The sequence below is a fragment of the Palaemon carinicauda genome, chromosome 6 (assembly GCF_036898095.1).
Source record: "Palaemon carinicauda isolate YSFRI2023 chromosome 6, ASM3689809v2, whole genome shotgun sequence".
NCBI lineage: Eukaryota > Metazoa > Arthropoda > Malacostraca > Decapoda > Palaemonidae > Palaemon > Palaemon carinicauda.
This window is the reverse complement of record NC_090730.1, coordinates 12,484,426-12,501,925: the sequence shown is the minus strand read 5'-3', so window position 1 is coordinate 12,501,925 and position 17,500 is coordinate 12,484,426. Positions and strand designations below refer to the sequence as shown.

At 35.7% G+C, this 17,500-nt stretch overlaps 1 protein-coding gene across 1 annotated transcript in view; it reads left to right on the top strand.

Moving 5' to 3' along the window:
- Window positions 1-17,500, top strand: part of LOC137642866 (uncharacterized) — a 31,460-nt gene that overhangs the window by 13,822 nt on the left and 138 nt on the right. The window contains exons 2-3 of the mRNA XM_068375735.1: window positions 16,117-16,438; window positions 16,549-17,500. The exon at window positions 16,549-17,500 is cut by the window's right edge and continues 138 nt beyond it. Of these exons, the coding sequence (XP_068231836.1) occupies window positions 16,117-16,438; window positions 16,549-17,500 (1,274 nt within the window). The remainder of the gene's footprint in view (window positions 1-16,116; window positions 16,439-16,548) is intronic.

Here is a 17,500-nt window from a genome sequence, read left to right as displayed (position 1 = left end):
TAAATTCTACACGGTTTGTCTCTCGGGGCAAATTTTTTTCTGGGTATTCAAGAATATACATTTCGTTAACTATAAATGAGCTTCAAAACCGATATTCTTACAATATGTTAGATTTTAGAGAAATTTTCTTTCTTACTATTTCCTTGGGCTTATAGCATCCTGCTTTTCCAGCTAGGGTTGTAGCGTGGCTAGTAGTAGTACTAATAATAATAATAATAATAATAACAAGTGAGCAAGTCCTGAACGCGGACATGGTCCTCGTAGAGGACATACCTCCGCCAAGGTGACCTAGAGCGCCATATGTCCTAGAATCATGAATTGATGTGACTTCGACCTTCACATGACCTTGACCTTCACGTGACCTTCAAGTGACCTTAACCTTCACGTGACCTTGACCTTCACATGACCTTGGCTTCAAGTGACCTTGATCTTCAAATGTACTTGACCTTCACGTGACCTTGACCTTCAGGTGACCTTGACCTTCACGTGACCTTGACCTTCACGTGACCTTGACCTTCAAGTGACCTGCTTGACTTTTGACTTTCAAGTGATCTTTGTTCATTTGCCACTGATACTTAATATGACATTGATATAATGCACCAATATGACCTTGACCTTTGACCTTTATAAATTTGAACATCACCCATGGGTTGCGCCTGGACTAGGACTTCCCTGTTGGCTTATGCAAAAGTCAGTGCTTTATTTCTGTCTCTTGATATGGCCACTTATGTCATAGTGACACCAGTGACCCCTGTGACCTTGACCTTGGGGTGACCTTGACCAAAATTTAATCAGTTCTTCCATACACATTGGGGAACTACTTGGCCAAGTTTGAAGTGATTCCGTGTAGAAATGTGGCCTCTACGTTGTCCACAGACAGACAGACAAACAGAGAAACAAACAAACAAACAAACCGAACCGAAAACATAACCTCCTGGCGGAGGTAATAATAATAATAATAATAATAATAATAATAATAATAATAATAATAATTGGGTTTTTTAAAGGCAATTTACAGAATTTTACATTGATATGATAAAATTTTAAGCTAATTTATAACTTATTCACATCTCGAAGATAGGTTTCGTTTACTTTTGGTCCGTGTGTTGTCTGTATCTGTTATATCCTCGATAAGAAATGCTTGGCAAAGTTATCAAGAGTTGGAAACTAAAAGAATATTTATGTTTTTTTGAGTAGCTTAAACTGGGCTGCATAATTATTTTCTGCTAAAGGAAAATAACTTACTATTATCAGTGTTAGAAAAAAACCGTAATTTTAATCGGAAATTCTCCGTAAAAATATACTGTTCTCAGAAGTATTTCAGTAAAATACAGGGACCGTAATTTTACCCTACTTTATTATTATGTTTTACGGGTTGGTGACCGTAATATTACTCCTTTATTCAATATATCAGTTTTTAAAACGGTAAAAATCCTGGAATAAATGTTGCCAGACATTTACCGTTATGTTAATGTAAATTTTTTACTTTAAATGAATATAACAAACCGTACAGGAAGAAAATAAATGCAAATAAATAAAACAAACGATACAAGAAGAAATGAAGACATAAAGAAATATGGTTTATCGGATCATGAATTGTGCTAATATTTGGTAGAACAAATAATAACTTTATATCCTTTAAATGATAATAAGTTATCTAAAAAATTTTCCATGGTACGTAATAAACTATTCAAATATTCTGGAGGAAAAGGGATGATTACTTTAATATTTTGGAGAACCTACAATATATATGATGAATGTTTTTTGCAATTTATGTTACGAATCATTAAACATTTCATCACGCATGGGGTAAATTATTTTAAAAATTTTGAATAATCTATCGAAACCTTAGAATTATTTAAAATTTCTATACACAAGAAATGAATCGTTTAACTATTACGGATGCCAAGAGATAATTCTCTCAAGCATTTTGTAATGCAAGTGATGAATCAGTTAATTACATTTGTAATACAATTATTAATGCTTTCAGATATTTTGAATGACAATGGATAAATAACTAAAACATTATGGATGAAAAAATCCCTTGATGATGAGAAGAGATGGATTATCAAATAATTGCTGGTGACAAAATATATTAATGAGGACAAGAGATGGTTCCTTAAAACCTTATGGATGACAAAATATGTTAATGAGGATAAGAGATAAATCACTAAAACAATATGACAAAACCTTTTAATGATGACAAAAGATGATTCACTAAAATATCATCGCTGGCAAAATCTATTAATGATGACAAAAGATGATTCACTAAAATATCATGGCTGGCCAAATCTATTAATGATGATAAAAAATGAATCACTAAAATATCATGGATGGCAAAATCTATTAATGATGACAAAAAATGAAGCTAAAACATTATGGCCGACGTAATCAATTAATGATGACAAAAGAAGGATCACTAAAACATTATGGATGACAGAATATATTGATAATGACAAGAGACGAATATCTCTAACATTATGGATGACAAAATCTAATAATGATGCCAAAAGAAGGTTCGCTTAAACATTATGGATGACAAAATTTTTTGAAGATAACAAAAGATGAATAAATCTAACATTAAGGATGACAAAATCTATTAATGATGACAAAAGAAGGTTCACTAAAACTTTATGGATGACAAAATCTATTAATGATGACAAAAGAAGGTTCACTAAAACTTTATGGATGACAAAATCTATTAATGATGACAAAAGAAGGTTCACTAAAACGTTATGGATGACAAAATATATTGATATTGGCAAGAGATGAATATCTCTAACATTATGGATGATAAAATCTATTAAAGATGATTTGAAAGAGAATGATCTATAATACATCGTTGATGATAAAATCTATTAACGATGATAAAGAGATGGATCACTAAACCATTTTGGATGATAAAATTCTTTAAATTCATCGGGCGGTAAGTCATGAATCATTTAGGTATTTGAAGAAGACAGATGATGAACCCTTCCCATATATTAAGAGTATTCATGATGAATAGATAAAGTAGTTAATAACACCTTTATCCAATTAATTATCTTGGAAAATTGTATCAATTAATTTGGCTTACAAATTGTTTGACCAAGTTTATTCTATTAATTTGCTTCTGTGCCTTGATAGAATGGCTAAAATAGAAAGAAGTAATGACCAAGTCTTTGTAAAGAAAAGAGATATTTCACGAAATCTGAGAATAGAGAAGTGCTTAACTGACCAGTGTATTAGCTTGAATATCTGAATTTCTGATGATACCGCAAGTGGTCTGAGCACTGAGAGAGAGAGAGAGAGAGAGAGAGAGAGAGAGAGAGAGAGAGAGAGAGAGAGAGAGAGATCTATAATCTTAGACGGCACATGGCAAGACTCATTTACTTCCGTTTTGGGAGACTCATTATCCTCCGAGGCACAGTCACCGGGCGACTGGATTTCGACATCAAAGACCGAAAGCATTTCCTAATAAATTTAAATGAGGCACAACTTAAAAGTGACCTAAGCGATTACCTCGTAAACAGCAGATTTTTTGGCACTTGTATTGTTACTTGCAGGTCGTAATGGAGGGCAATAAACGTTTTTTTCGGGGGGAGTAAAGGGCAATAAAGGTGTTATCTGAGGAGGGGGGCAGTAAAACGTTGCACCGTAAAGACACTCGCATGGTAAAAAAGAAGATGGCGTCGCCCCCCCTCCTTCCCCCCTCCTCTCCTTAGGGGTAGGGTGTAGGGGAGTGGCTGGCGAATAGGGCAATCACATTTTGAAATTTCGGCTAACTTCTGGGTGGTCCCTTTAAACCACACAACACATTTCTTTTATTGAGAAACTTTATGAGGACTTTTTTTGGGGGGTTAGGGGTGGGCGGTGGTGACTTGCTTATACCTGCATTATTTTCTGACTGTTTTTTCAAATTCCTGTCTCTAAGAGTGACATGGTGGGACCAAGTTTTTTTGTTAGTTATTTTCGTTGGTTACTACCTCGGAAAGTTTTCCTGTATTTCTTTGGCGTTTGTCATATAATTTCTTATCATTCACAGAAGTAATTAACGCCAGTCAATTATTACTTTAATTTTGTTCCTAATTTATCAGTACACAGTTTTGAAATCCAAAGAGCAATCGGTGAATATATGCTGGAAGTTACGATGGTTAACTCACATGTAAAAGGGTCGAAATAAGACTTATACAGGTATATATGTAGGACTGCATAGATTCACAAGTGCATTGAATTGATGCAAAGAGAGTAGTATCATCTGCATATGCAACAAGCTTATTTTCTAGGCCAAACTACATCCATGTATAATATGAAAAGTAATGGGTCGAGAATACTACCCTGAGGAACACCAGATATATTCCCATGCTCATTATGGTGCCCATCAAAAAATCTTTGTAATCTATTACTTAGAAATTCTCTAACATTATTTACTTTTTTGAAGTTAGAAAAACGACCGGCAATCACTGAAAATCTTAGAAGAGAAACTCATCAGCAATAATGACTCCAGCGAGGGAATCCACCGCAAAATTGATTCCATAGATGGCTGGAATCCAATCATGCGTCGTATTTCACAGATATTAGTGATCAATTTCAATCACCGTGAACTATATTTTCCTCGGTGTCGTGCTGCATGGAACATCAAAGCCTCAGTGACTTGCAAAAAAAAAGGCTTAAGATACCCCAAAGCAATATTACTAATTTCTCAATGCCACACTAGGAACTCATTATAATATTCTTCTATCTAGATTCCTAGAGGAAATATTGCTTAGTTCTCTCTCTCTCTCTCTCTCTCTCTCTCTCTCTCCTCTCTCTCTCTCTCTCTCTCTCTCTCTCTCTCTCTCTCCTCCACTAGAAACTCATTATATATTTTTTTTTGTTTAGAAAATCTTGTTTAGTTCAAATGATTTGAACTCCCCATCATTCTCTCTCTCTCTCTCTCTCTCCTCTCTCTCTCTCTCTCTCTCTCCTCTCTCTCTCTCTCTCTCTCTCTCTCTCTCTCTTATATTTCCTCCTAAATCCAATATACCTCTGTTGACTAAGCAGCTTGTATCGGATTGATAATTAACTCTTGTAGATCATTGTTGCAGACGTCATTGATATGGGTTAGGTTAATCTGTGTATAATAATATCTTTATCCCGAATAAAACTGAATGCTTCAAATTTATCACATAACCCCGTCGGCAAGCACAAAATCTAAATCACAAAGAAAATATTTGGATTGCTTTCAGGTAATGAAAATTTATTTCTCCATGAATCTTTCCTATATCTCTAAGCTGGAACATTTTACTGGGATATATATAATTTTTTTCTTTTAAGGTCACCAAAAGAAGACAATTTTCAACGGTTACAAAAGCAGGCAAAAATGTTAAAGGTGCTAAAAGGAGACAGAAATTCTTAAAGGTCCTTAAAAGGTAAAAACAGTTTTACAAGTCCCAAAAAGGAGACAGGATTTTTATAGGAAAAAATTTGAAAGGTCTCTCAAAAAAGAAACAAAACTATCAAAGATCTAAAATGGAGACAACACTTCTGAAGGTCCTTAAATGATAATCTTTTAAAGGTTCCAGAAAGAAGGCAACTTTTTATAGGTCCCAAAAGGTAAACAATTTTTTTAAAGGTCCTGAAAAGACGACAAAATTTTCAGATGTCCGAAAAAAGCAGTGAAATTTTCAAAAATTAAAAATTGAAGACAAAATTTTGAAGGTCCCAAAATGGGGGCAACATTTTTAAAGGTCTAAGGAAAATGCGATAACATTTAAAGACCAAATTTTTAAAGGTCTCAAAAGGAGATAGAATTTAAAGTCCCAAAACTGAGACAAAATTTTTAACGATCCAAAAAGGAGACAAATTTTTTAGGGGACCCAAAAAGAATACTTTTAAAGGTCCCCAAAAGGAGACAAAATCTTTATAGGTCTTAAGAGTGAGTTGGTCAGTGGTTACTTCTTGACGGATGTCCAAGCACTTTTCTGGTTATGGATATTCTCTGATTAATAAGATTTAGTTATGAATAATGATAACGATAATACAAGAAAATAAAAATGATGGAAATTGTTATAAACTATTATAGGGGTAATAGCTGCAAGAGAAGATGACATGTTTGCATAGGTCTAAAGGTATAAAGGTCGCTCATAAACGGCAGAGGCAAGGGACAGTAACATTGCCCTATCAAGCAGGGACAATGCCCTAGAAACTGACCATATATACATATGATTAGCGCCCAACCCCCCTCCCCACCCAAGCTAGGACCAAGGAGGGCCAGGCAATGGCTGCTGATGACTCAGCAGATAGACCTATAGGCTCCCCCCAAAACCCCCATCCTTAACTCACAATAATGTTGAGGTTGCAGCGACAAAAGAAACTAACGAGTTTAAGCGGGACTCAAACCCCAGTTTTGCGTTCACAAGTTAGGAACGCTACCACATCGGCCACCACAACGTGAAAAAAATATTCAAGTTTTAAATAAATAGCTGCAACATTCCAATACATGTTCAATATACTAGAGAGGCACTCAGAAGAGCGTAGACCTCCACCACGGCAGCTTATTCCTCGACTTTTTGCTCGATTTGACCTTTGACCTTAACATGTATTAATTGGCATGGATTTTCATACACTCAAATATGAACCAAGTTTGAAGTCTCTATGATAACGATGTCCAAACTTATAGCTGATTACGTGAATTGGGCTGTTTACTTCGACGTAGACCTTCCAAATTTAATCATTCCCAGCTTTTCACATAACAGTTAATCCCTGCAAGTTTCATTACTCTACGATTAAAATAGTGACCAGGAAGCTGTTCACAAACAAATACACACACACAAACAAACACACAAACAGATATGTGCCAACTGTACCATCGACTGAGTATAGAATTAATCCTTCCATTCCAAAAACTGTTATTTAATTTTTCCTTATTTCCTTTCCTCACTGGACTATTTTCCCCGTTGGAGCCCCTGGGCTTAAAACATCCTGCTTTTCCAACTAGGGTTGTAGCTTAGCAATTAATAATAATAATAATAATAATAATAATAATAATAGTAGTAGTAGTAGTAGCTGCATCTAATGAAGACGTAACTGTTATGTCCTCAGCGTGCATTCTGATTCCCCAGTGAATTATTAGACACTTACAATGGGCATCGATTCTCACTTGCAGCGATTTATCTGAAGAGGATGATCGCATGTTTACATTGGCAATGTATGATGTACGATGATTTCTATTGATGATAGAAAGTTGCCACATGGCTCTAGACTTTTACTCGATAAAAGCCGATTTAAACGGAATGAACTCCAAAAGTTCAAACTTGCAGCGAATGTTTTGATGTTGAACAGGCTTGCAAGTCTCTTTTTAAAGTTCATATATGAAAGATCTATTTTAATGTAGTTAGTGTTCTTAAAATGTTTTACTTTACTAGTTCATTACTTAACTCGTAGTTTATTTATTTACTTGTCTTTTCCTCACTGGGCTATTTTTCTATGTTAGAGCCCTTGGGTTATAGCATCCTGTTTTACCTACTAGGTTTGTAGCTTAGCTAATAATGATAATACTAATGATAACACTGATAAAGATATCAGGACGGCTTGACCATCTATAGGACTTCTTCGTTGCTGGGCCACTGTGCTTGGGTCATGAGCTTCTGGGACCTTACTGGTCTCTAGATGGGTCTCGCCTAGCGGTCTGGGGATTGGTGGCCTGATAGGAGAGAGAGAGAGAGAGCTGAGCCGAGCGCGGCCAGCGACCGCAAACACTGTCATTACGACGGGGGGAATGGAGATTTACGCCTAGTTTATGACTCGGGCTATAAACTTGGCAAATTCAATTATTCCACTTAAGTGCCGGGCTCTTTTCGATAAATTCGACGTAAAGACAATGATCCCGCCTAATCTATAGCTTCATCTGGTTTACTCAGAGCAGGTTAGGGCCCCGGACCTATAATCATATAGAGAGATTATGATAGCCAGCCTTGTAATGCTTAGGACGATACTGCAAAAAAGATCAAACAATTATTTTGCCAGATGCTATTTTTACTCCTAATAGGACTATTAAGGTTCATCTATTGGGCAATTCATCAAAGTACACTTGACCTGACTTCGGTTCCCTTCCTGACTGGGAGACCTCCTAGGTCAAGACGATAGTGAGAGATTTTTTCATTTTTGACCAAATGGTTTTGAGGTTCTCTCTCTCTCTCTCTCTCTCTCTCTCTCTCTCTCTCTCTCTCTCTCTCTCTCTCTCTCTCTCTCTCTCTCTCCTTCCACACCCAATATTTATATATAAAGTATATATACTGTATATATATATATATATATATATATATATATATATATATATACTTATGTACAGATGTATATATATATTTATATATATACATATATATGTATATATATAGTATGTATACACAATATACAGTATACAGGAATTTATATAAATATATACTGCACTTACACAATTATATATATATATATATATATATATATATATATATATATATATATATACATATATATATATATATATATATATATATATATGTATATATATATATATATATATGTATACATATATATATTATATATATATATATATACATATATATATATATATATATATATATACTGTACATATTTATATATACATATATAATAGTTACATATATACATACATATATATATATATATATATATATATATATATATATATATATATATATGTATGTGTGTGTGTGTGTCTATCCATGTTTATTCAGATATTTAGCCAAAATAATTTATAGTATCGATTCCATTATGCCTTGGGGAAAGTATACAAATGGAAATATATTTATGATAAGCGTCCCTACCTATCCTCTGACTGAAAAATAAAAGAGACTATAATATCCTACTGTCTAATTTTGTTTCGATTCAGAGGCATAGATTTGAATCCTGGCTGGGTGGGGCCACTTATCATAAATATATGAATTCGATATTAAAAAACTATTTCTGACTGAATATTTGAATATATGAAAATTGCATGTTATTGGGGACAAAGTGTCACCTAGACATTTCACTTATGTGTCTATATATATATATAGTATATATATATATATATATATAATATATATATATATATATATATATATATATATATTTTATACACACGTATATATATATATATATATATATTTATATATATGCATATATATACATAATACATATATATGTATATATATACATATATATGTGTATATATATGTATATATATATATATATATATATGTGTGTGTGTGTGTGTGTGTGTGTGCGTGTGTGTGCGTGTGCGGTGTGGTGTGCGTGTGGCGTGTGTGGTGAAACGCGCGCGCGCGCGCGCGCGCGCGAGAGAGAGAGAGAGAGAGAGAGAGAGAGAGAGAGAGAGAGAGAGAGAGAGAGGCTACTAAGTAGCTGAAGCAAATATGGTGCTGCAAAAGTCAAGCATCTGTCAGGCCAAATAAGGGGAAAACACGGACCAAGGAGAAAGGGAGATGAAATTAAAGAGATCTTGCAGCATAAAAAGAGAGGTGATACGGAAGGTCTACAGGTTTCTTTTAATCTTTAATCAACATATTTCCCTTTGCATCTTTTTTATGTCCTCTCAGGGTACCTTTCACCAGAGTCTGCGACCTTTATAGTATCTAGCAAGTCCTGTGATATTAGAAAGGTTAAAGTTATTCACCTTTGCTTCATGATATTAGATTTCTAATGACAACAATTCTATCTTTGAGTTGTAGAGGACATGTTTATAGACTCAAAGTCTCGAAAGAGCAAGGAGATATAAGAATTAAATTTGTGAAAATGGTTTTCTGTTCTTCACTTATTACAAAATCAAATTCAATAAGTATTTAAACAAGCAGAACCTACCTTATGACATGGAAAGTTCAAAAGCGTAATGATTTTGTACCTGAGAGTATCATAAAGATTGGTGCATTAGTCTGACAGGAGTAGACCTATGAGAGGAAAGAGACATTTCAAATCTTTTCTAAGAATTATTCGATAAAATTACTTTTGTGAGATGTTTATGAATAAGGTTCGTAGGGTGTCTACCTAAAGATATTTCCATGGAGCAGTAAATTGAGACATTATTTTTACTGACAATGGGGTTCTGAACATTCTCTTTTTTGTTGTGATAATAATTAGGAAGGTTTAATGAGCACTAAAATAATCCTGAAAATCGCAAGAATTAAAGACTCTTCGTCTTCGAAGAATGTGGATGTAGGTAAAACAAATTTCCTAGTAATGCACTGCTGTTAAATCTTGTGTAGAGACTATTTTTTTTATTGATACCTGCTTAATTTGCTTCTCAGTTATTTTAAATACCATATAAAGAGTTGGCATCGTTAAAGTAATTTCCGATTATGCAAAAGGAGGATTAATAGACTACAAAAGTCCCATTAAGTTTTATGCGTTGGCTTTAGCTTCAGATAGAATATCCAGTTAAATTTTAGCCAAATGTTATATAATTAGTTTTATGCAGGTGATATGAATAATCTGAACAATAGCGCTTTTGTTATATACAATAAAATAATTTTATTTGGCCTTCACATTTTAAGCAGCACCATTGACTTGAAGAGCCCCCCCCCCCCCCCCCCCTCTCTCTCTCTCTCTCTCTCTCTCTCCTCTCTCTCTCTCCTCTCTCTCTCTCTCTCTCTCTCCAGGGGCCTATGTGTGCTTTTGTATATACATGCATAGTTGTGGTGTGCATGATCATGGTAACCACATGTGTGTATTTTGTATGTGTATGCTTTTTAGGTTCCAATAGTGTATGCATGTATTTGTGTATTTTTTGTGAATTTCTGGTCTTTTATGGGTTCGTTGAATATGTATGTATATATGTACGTATATATGTACGTATGTATGTATGTATGTATGTATGTATGTATGTACGTACGTATGTATGTTTCCGTGCTTATTAGTACTTTAATGTGTGTGTGCGTATATATATATATATATATATATATATATATATATATATATATATATATATATATATATATATATATATATATTGTTCTTTAGACAGTTTTATTTAGATAGATATAATGTGATTTCATTCTTGTGTATATATCTAAGTAATGACCAAATTCGATTATCACGTTTCATCAAGCTACTAATAAGGGGCTTTTACCAACTGAGAAAATCTAAGTGTGATCTTTAGAATACAAGTATATCTGTGTATGTATGAAAGAGAGAGAGAGAGAGAGAGAGAGAGAGAGAGAGAGAGAGAGAGGAGACGAGAGAGAGAGAGATGAGAGAGGAGAGAGAGAGGAGAGTTATAGATATTAAGTTTTCAATCTTAAAAAGCAAATATATCAGCAAAAGACCTGTAGGTAGGCTGAGAGAGAGAGAGAGAGAGAGAGGAGAGAGAGAGAGAGAGGAGAGGAGAGAGAGAGAGAGAGAGGAGAGAGAGAGAGTTATAGATATATTAAGTTTTCAATCTTAAAAAGCAAATATATCAGCAAAAGACCTGTAGATAGGCCGAGAGAGAGAGAGAGAGAGAGAGGAGAGGAGAGAGGAGAGAGAGAGGAGAGAGAGAGAGAGAGAGGAGGAGAGAGAGAGAGAAACAAGTACTTATGAGGCTTTTAGATGTCTTGAAGAATTTCTATTCCATCCGCGGAGACTCAATTATCTTTTGGATAAAGCGCATAAGTTTAAACGTTTAGAGAGTTTTAATAATCTTGTGTATTTCATTGTTGAATTCGTTTACTGAGTTACTGTTCACTACGTCCGCTGGAAGTCTGATCCATGTATTTGCCATTGAGTGGTGTTGTATCTTTACGATTCCAGTTTGTATCCATTACCTCTAGACTGGTTTGTGCTAAGCGTGAAGAGGTTGTTGTAATCATATTTTTTATTCCATTTAAAATTTGAATGCCTCTATTGACTGTCCCCTTTGTCGTCGAGTTTGTAGATCAAAATAAGTTCAAACATTCCATTTTACATCTACTGTATATCGAAATTGCCTTAGTGTTGGAATTCGTTTAGTGACCCTAGCTTGTGTGTGTGTGTGTGTGTGTGTGAGAGAGAGAGAGAGAGAGAGAGAGAGAGAGAGAGAGAGGAGAGAGAGGAGAGAGGAGAGAGGAGAGAGAGGAGAGAGAGAGAGAGAGAGTTATTGATAATTTGAGTTCAATTTCAAAGAGTAAATATATCTGCGACAGATAGTTGGACGCTGTAAGGAAGAGAGAGAGAGGAGAGAGAGAGAGAGAGAGAGAGACCGGGGAGGGGGGGGGGCATCAACGCAAAAATTCCTCCTAATTGATAACCATCCGGTTACCAGCGCAGCACTGCATTACCTTATTCGAGGCGAAATTCTTACCATCCAATCTCGGCCTTTAATGTTCCTTGTGGTAATTCGTCAGGGCCTCATCTCTGTCAGATCACTTATGAGCAGAAGTGAGAGGTTCAGATAATCTGACCTGGTTTTTTTCGTTCTTCAGATTGATTTGGATAGAGTAAAGCAAGTCATTAAAGACTCTTAAAGACTTGCTATTTTTGTATATTTTTCGAGGAGCTAAAAGCTTATCTCCGTTCATAAGGTTTAAAAGGTTTAAAGACCACTCATGAATGGCAGAGGTAAGGGACAGTGATATTGCCCTACCAAGCAGGACAGAGCCATAGATATTGGCCTGTAAAGCAAGTCAGTAAAGACTCATAAATATTTGCTATTTTTGTATATTTTTTTTCCGAGGAGCTAAAAACTCCTTTCTGTTCATTTGGTTTAAAATGTTTAAAGGCCGTTTATGATTGGCAGAGATAAGGGACAGTGACATTGCCCTAACAAGCAGGACAGTGCCCTAGAAACTGGCCATATATACATGTGATCAGCGCGCAAGCACCTTCTCCACCCAAGCTAGGACCAGGGAGGGCCATGCAATGGCTGCTGATTACTCAGCAGGTAGACCTATAGGGTCTTAGTTAACAAGGCTGGTAAGGTTGCAGACACTAAAGAAACTATCGTGGTTAAGCAGGACTTGAACCCAAGTCGAGTGAGTGCTAGACAGGGACGCTTCCAATAGGCCACCACATATTACCAGATATCGAATCTTTAATTTAAGAAATTTGCTAGCGAGTGAAAGGCAACATTGGTAACAGCTGCTAGTGACGTAATTTGATCTTGGGGATCTTTTACCGAAGTGAAGGGTATTTTAATCAAGCATATGGGTCGCATTTCTTTCGTGTATGATTAGAATTTATTTCTTTTGGAGGATTTATTTCTTGAAATTAAACGAATCAAAAGTGAAAGAAACTAATCAAATTATAAAAACTAAATGATTGCCTTAGAAAATAATTTGTTTTTTTGCATAAAGATAAAATTAAAAGAATTATGGCATTGAAATTAATTTTCTGCCCAAAGATAGAATAAAATAAGATTCTGCCAAAAAAAAAAAAAAAAAAAAAAAAAAAAAAAAAAAAAAAAAAAAAAAAACAAGGAAATTCCGTTAAAAATGAATAATAAGATTAATTCCGGATACTTTACAGGACTCCAGGCAGATTTCATCACCGATGAAAATTGCTGCAACTTTCATATTAATTTATAATTCTTTTATTCTTGGGTGTGAATTTCCAGACTCTATTAAGGTTTATATATAAAAAAGATCGACATAAAAATAATATTCTCATCATGCGTTATGAGAATATTTTTCTTTGATCGGCTTTTCTTCTTATTAAAGAATTATGTAAGAGATATTTCTACTGAACAAGTTACGATATTTTTCATATATTTCTTTTTCCCTATCTTTCTTACTATTTTGGATAGGTAATTGAAATCTAGATAGTCTATTATTCTCTGGATATACTTTCATACGGTATGTCGTTTGGCATAAGGTGTTTTGCAAATATTTCCTACAGTCTTGTGAAAACTAGGGAACAGCTTTATTTAATTTGATCTATATCTAGATGCAGTTAAATTTTTTGACAGGATTCAATAAAATCCTCGTTGTTATTATTATTATTATTATTATTATTATTATTACATATATATATGATATACTTACATATATATGTATATATATGTATATATATATATATATATATATATATATATTTATTCATACATACATATGTATATGTATAGATACATATATGCATATATGTTTACACACAAATAAATGTAGATATACATATGTATTTACATATATATACACATACACACACACGCACACACACACACACACGCATATATATATATATATATATATATAATACACATACATGTGTGTGTTTGTATGTATACTTAGATATATATATATATATATATATATATAGATAGATAGATAGATAGATAGATATACAGTACTGTATATATATGTATATATACTGTATATAACATTAAGCCACATCCTTTGTAGTGAAAGCAGCTCAAGCTTTCTTCATTCAGTAACAGATACGCTATAGATGAAGAGAAGGTAGGACACTCCAAAAATGTCAGATAACTTAAATCTAGAATCTTCAAAGATTCTAAGATTTCTTGTTTCCAGATTCCATTCCTTTGATCGATATTGTTTCTTATGATTTTTTTGTAATTTATTATTCTGAACATTAAAGGGACCATAGAAAATCGTGTTTCTGGACGACACCTGATATATTCATGAATCGTCTAAGAATTCCAGGCGAAGTGAGACAATCCTGGAAGATGTCGCAATTCCTGTTTTTTGGACACTAAGAGATATCCTAGATTGTTTTGAGATTTTAGAATCTTATAGCTAAATGTTTCTTGATGTATCCACATTTGAGATTCATTTGGCCATCCTTATCTGATAACATCAAGGTTTCTGCTAAGATTCCAAAACTTTTTCATCGAGGTCTCTCTGCTGAAATTCCAGAACCTTTCCATGTATTGTAGGCCTCTCCAGTATTTCGACTTCAGGTGACGTCAATGTTTCTGTCAAGATTCCAGAACCTTTGCATGTATTGTAGGCTTCTCCAGTATTTCGACTTCAGGTGACGTCAATGTTTCTGTCAAGATTTCAGAACCTTTGCATGTATTGTAGGCTTCTCCAGTATTTCGACTTCAGGTGACGTCAATGTTTCCGTCAAGATTCCAGAACCTTTGCATGTATTGTAGGCTTCTCCAGTATTTCGACTTCAGGTGACGTCAATGTTTCTGTCAAGATTCCAGAACCTTTGCATGTAGGCTACTGTAGGTCTCTGCAGTCTTTAGACTTCAGGAAACGTTAAGGTTTCTGTTAAGATTCCAGTACATTTGCATCAAGGTCTCTCTGCTAAGATTCCAGAACCTTTGCATCGAAGTCTCTCTGCTAAGATTCCTGAACCTTTGCATCGAGGTCTCTCTGCTAAGATTCCAGAACCTTGGCATGTATTGTAGGCTTCTCCAGTATTTCGACTTCAGGTGACGTCAATGTTTCTGTCAAGATTCCAGAACCTTTGCATGTATTGTAGGCTTCTCCAGTATTTCGACTTCAGGTGACGTCAATGTTTCTGTCAAGATTCCAGAACCTTTGCATGTATTGTAGGCTTCTCCAGTATTTCGACTTCAGGTGACGTCAATGTTTCTGTCAAGATTCCAGAACCTTTGCATGTATTGTAGGCTTCTCCAGTATTTCGACTTCAGGTGACGTCAATGTTTCTGTCAAGATTTCAGAACCTTTGCATGTATTGTAGGCTTCTCCAGTATTTCGACTTCAGGTGACGTCAATGTTTCTGTCAAGATTCCAGAACCTTTGCATGTAGGCTACTGTAGGTCTCTGCAGTCTTTAGACTTCAGGAAACGTTAAGGTTTCTGTTAAGATTCCAGTACATTTGCATCGAGGTCTCTCTGCTAAGATTCCAGAACCTTTGCATCGAAGTCTCTCTGCTAAGATTCCTGAACCTTTGCATCGAGGTCTCTCTGCTAAGATTCCAGAACCTTGGCATGTATTGTAGGCTTCTCCAGTATTTCGACTTCAGGTGACGTCAATGTTTCTGTCAAGATTCCAGAACCTTTGCATGTAGGCTACTGTAGGTCTCTCCAGTCTTTAGACTTTAGGAAACGTTAAGGTTTCTGTTAAGATTCCAGAACCTTTGCATCGAAGTCTCTCTGCTAAGATTCCTGGACCTTTGCATCAAAGTCTCTCTGCTAAGATTCCTGAATCTTTGCATCGAGGTCTCTCTGCTAAGATTCCAGAACCTTTGCATGTACTGTAGGTCTCTCCAGTCTTAAGACTTCAGGAAACGTTAAGATTTCTGTTAAGATTCCAGAACCTTTGCATCGAAGTCTCTATGCTAAGATTCCTGGACCTTTGCATCGAAGTCTCTCTGCTAAGATTCCAGAACCTTTGCATCGAAGTCTCTCTGCTAAGATTCCTGGACCTTTGCATCGAAGTCTCTCTGCTAAGATTCCAGAACCTTTGCATCGAAGTCTCTCTGCTAAGATTCCAGAACCTTTGCATCGAAGTCTCTCTGCTAAGATTCCTGAATCTTTGCATCGAGGTCTCTCTGCTAAGATTCCAGAACCTTTGCATGTACTGTAGGTCTCTCCAGTCTTAAGACTTCAGGAAACGTTAAGATTTCTGTTAAGATTCCAGAACCTTTGCATCGAAGTCTCTATGCTAAGATTCCTGGACCTTTGCATCGAAGTCTCTCTGCTAAGATTCCAGAACCTTTGCATCGAAGTCTCTCTGCTAAGATTCCTGGACCTTTGCATCGAAGTCTCTCTGCTAAGATTCCGGAACCTTTGCATCGAGGTCTCTCTGCTAAGATTCCAGAACCTTTGCATCGAAGTCTCTCTGCTAAGATTCCTGGACCTTTGCATCGAAGTCTCTCTGCTAAGATTCCGGAATCTTTGCATCGAGGTCTCTCTGCTAAGATTCCAGAACCTTTGCATCGAAGTCTCTCTGCTAAGATTCCTGGACCTTTGCATCGAAGTCTCTCTGCTAAGATTCCGGAATCTTTGCATCGAGGTCTCTCTGCTAAGATTCCAGAACCTTTGCATCGAAGTCTCTCTGCTAAGATTCCTGGACATTTGCATCGAAGTCTCTCTGCTAAGATTCCAGAACCTTTGCATCGAAGTCTCTCTGCTAAGATTCCGGAACCTTTGCATCGAAGTCTCTCTGCTAAGATTCCGGAATCTTTGCATCGAGGTCTCTCTGCTAAGATTCCAGAACCTTTGCATCGAAGTCTCTCTGCTAAGATTCCTGGACATTTGCATCAAAGTCTCTCTGCTAAGATTCCGGAACCTTTGCATCGAGGTCTCTCTGCTAAGATTCCAGAACCTTTGCATCGAAGTCTCTCTGCTAAGATTCCTGGACCTTTGCATCGAAGTCTCTCTGCTAAGATTCCGGAATCTTTGCATCGAGGTCTCTCTGCTAAGATTCCAGAACCTTTGCATCGAGGTCTCTCTGCTAAGATTCCAGAACCTTTGCATCGAAGTCTCTCTGCTAAGATTCCAGAACCTTTGCATCGAAGTCTCTCTGCTAAGATTCCTGAATCTTTGCATCGAGGTCTCTCTGCTAAGATTCCAGAACCTTTGCATCGAAGTCTCTCTGCTAAGATTCCAGAACCTTTGCATCGAGGTCTCTCTGCTAAGATT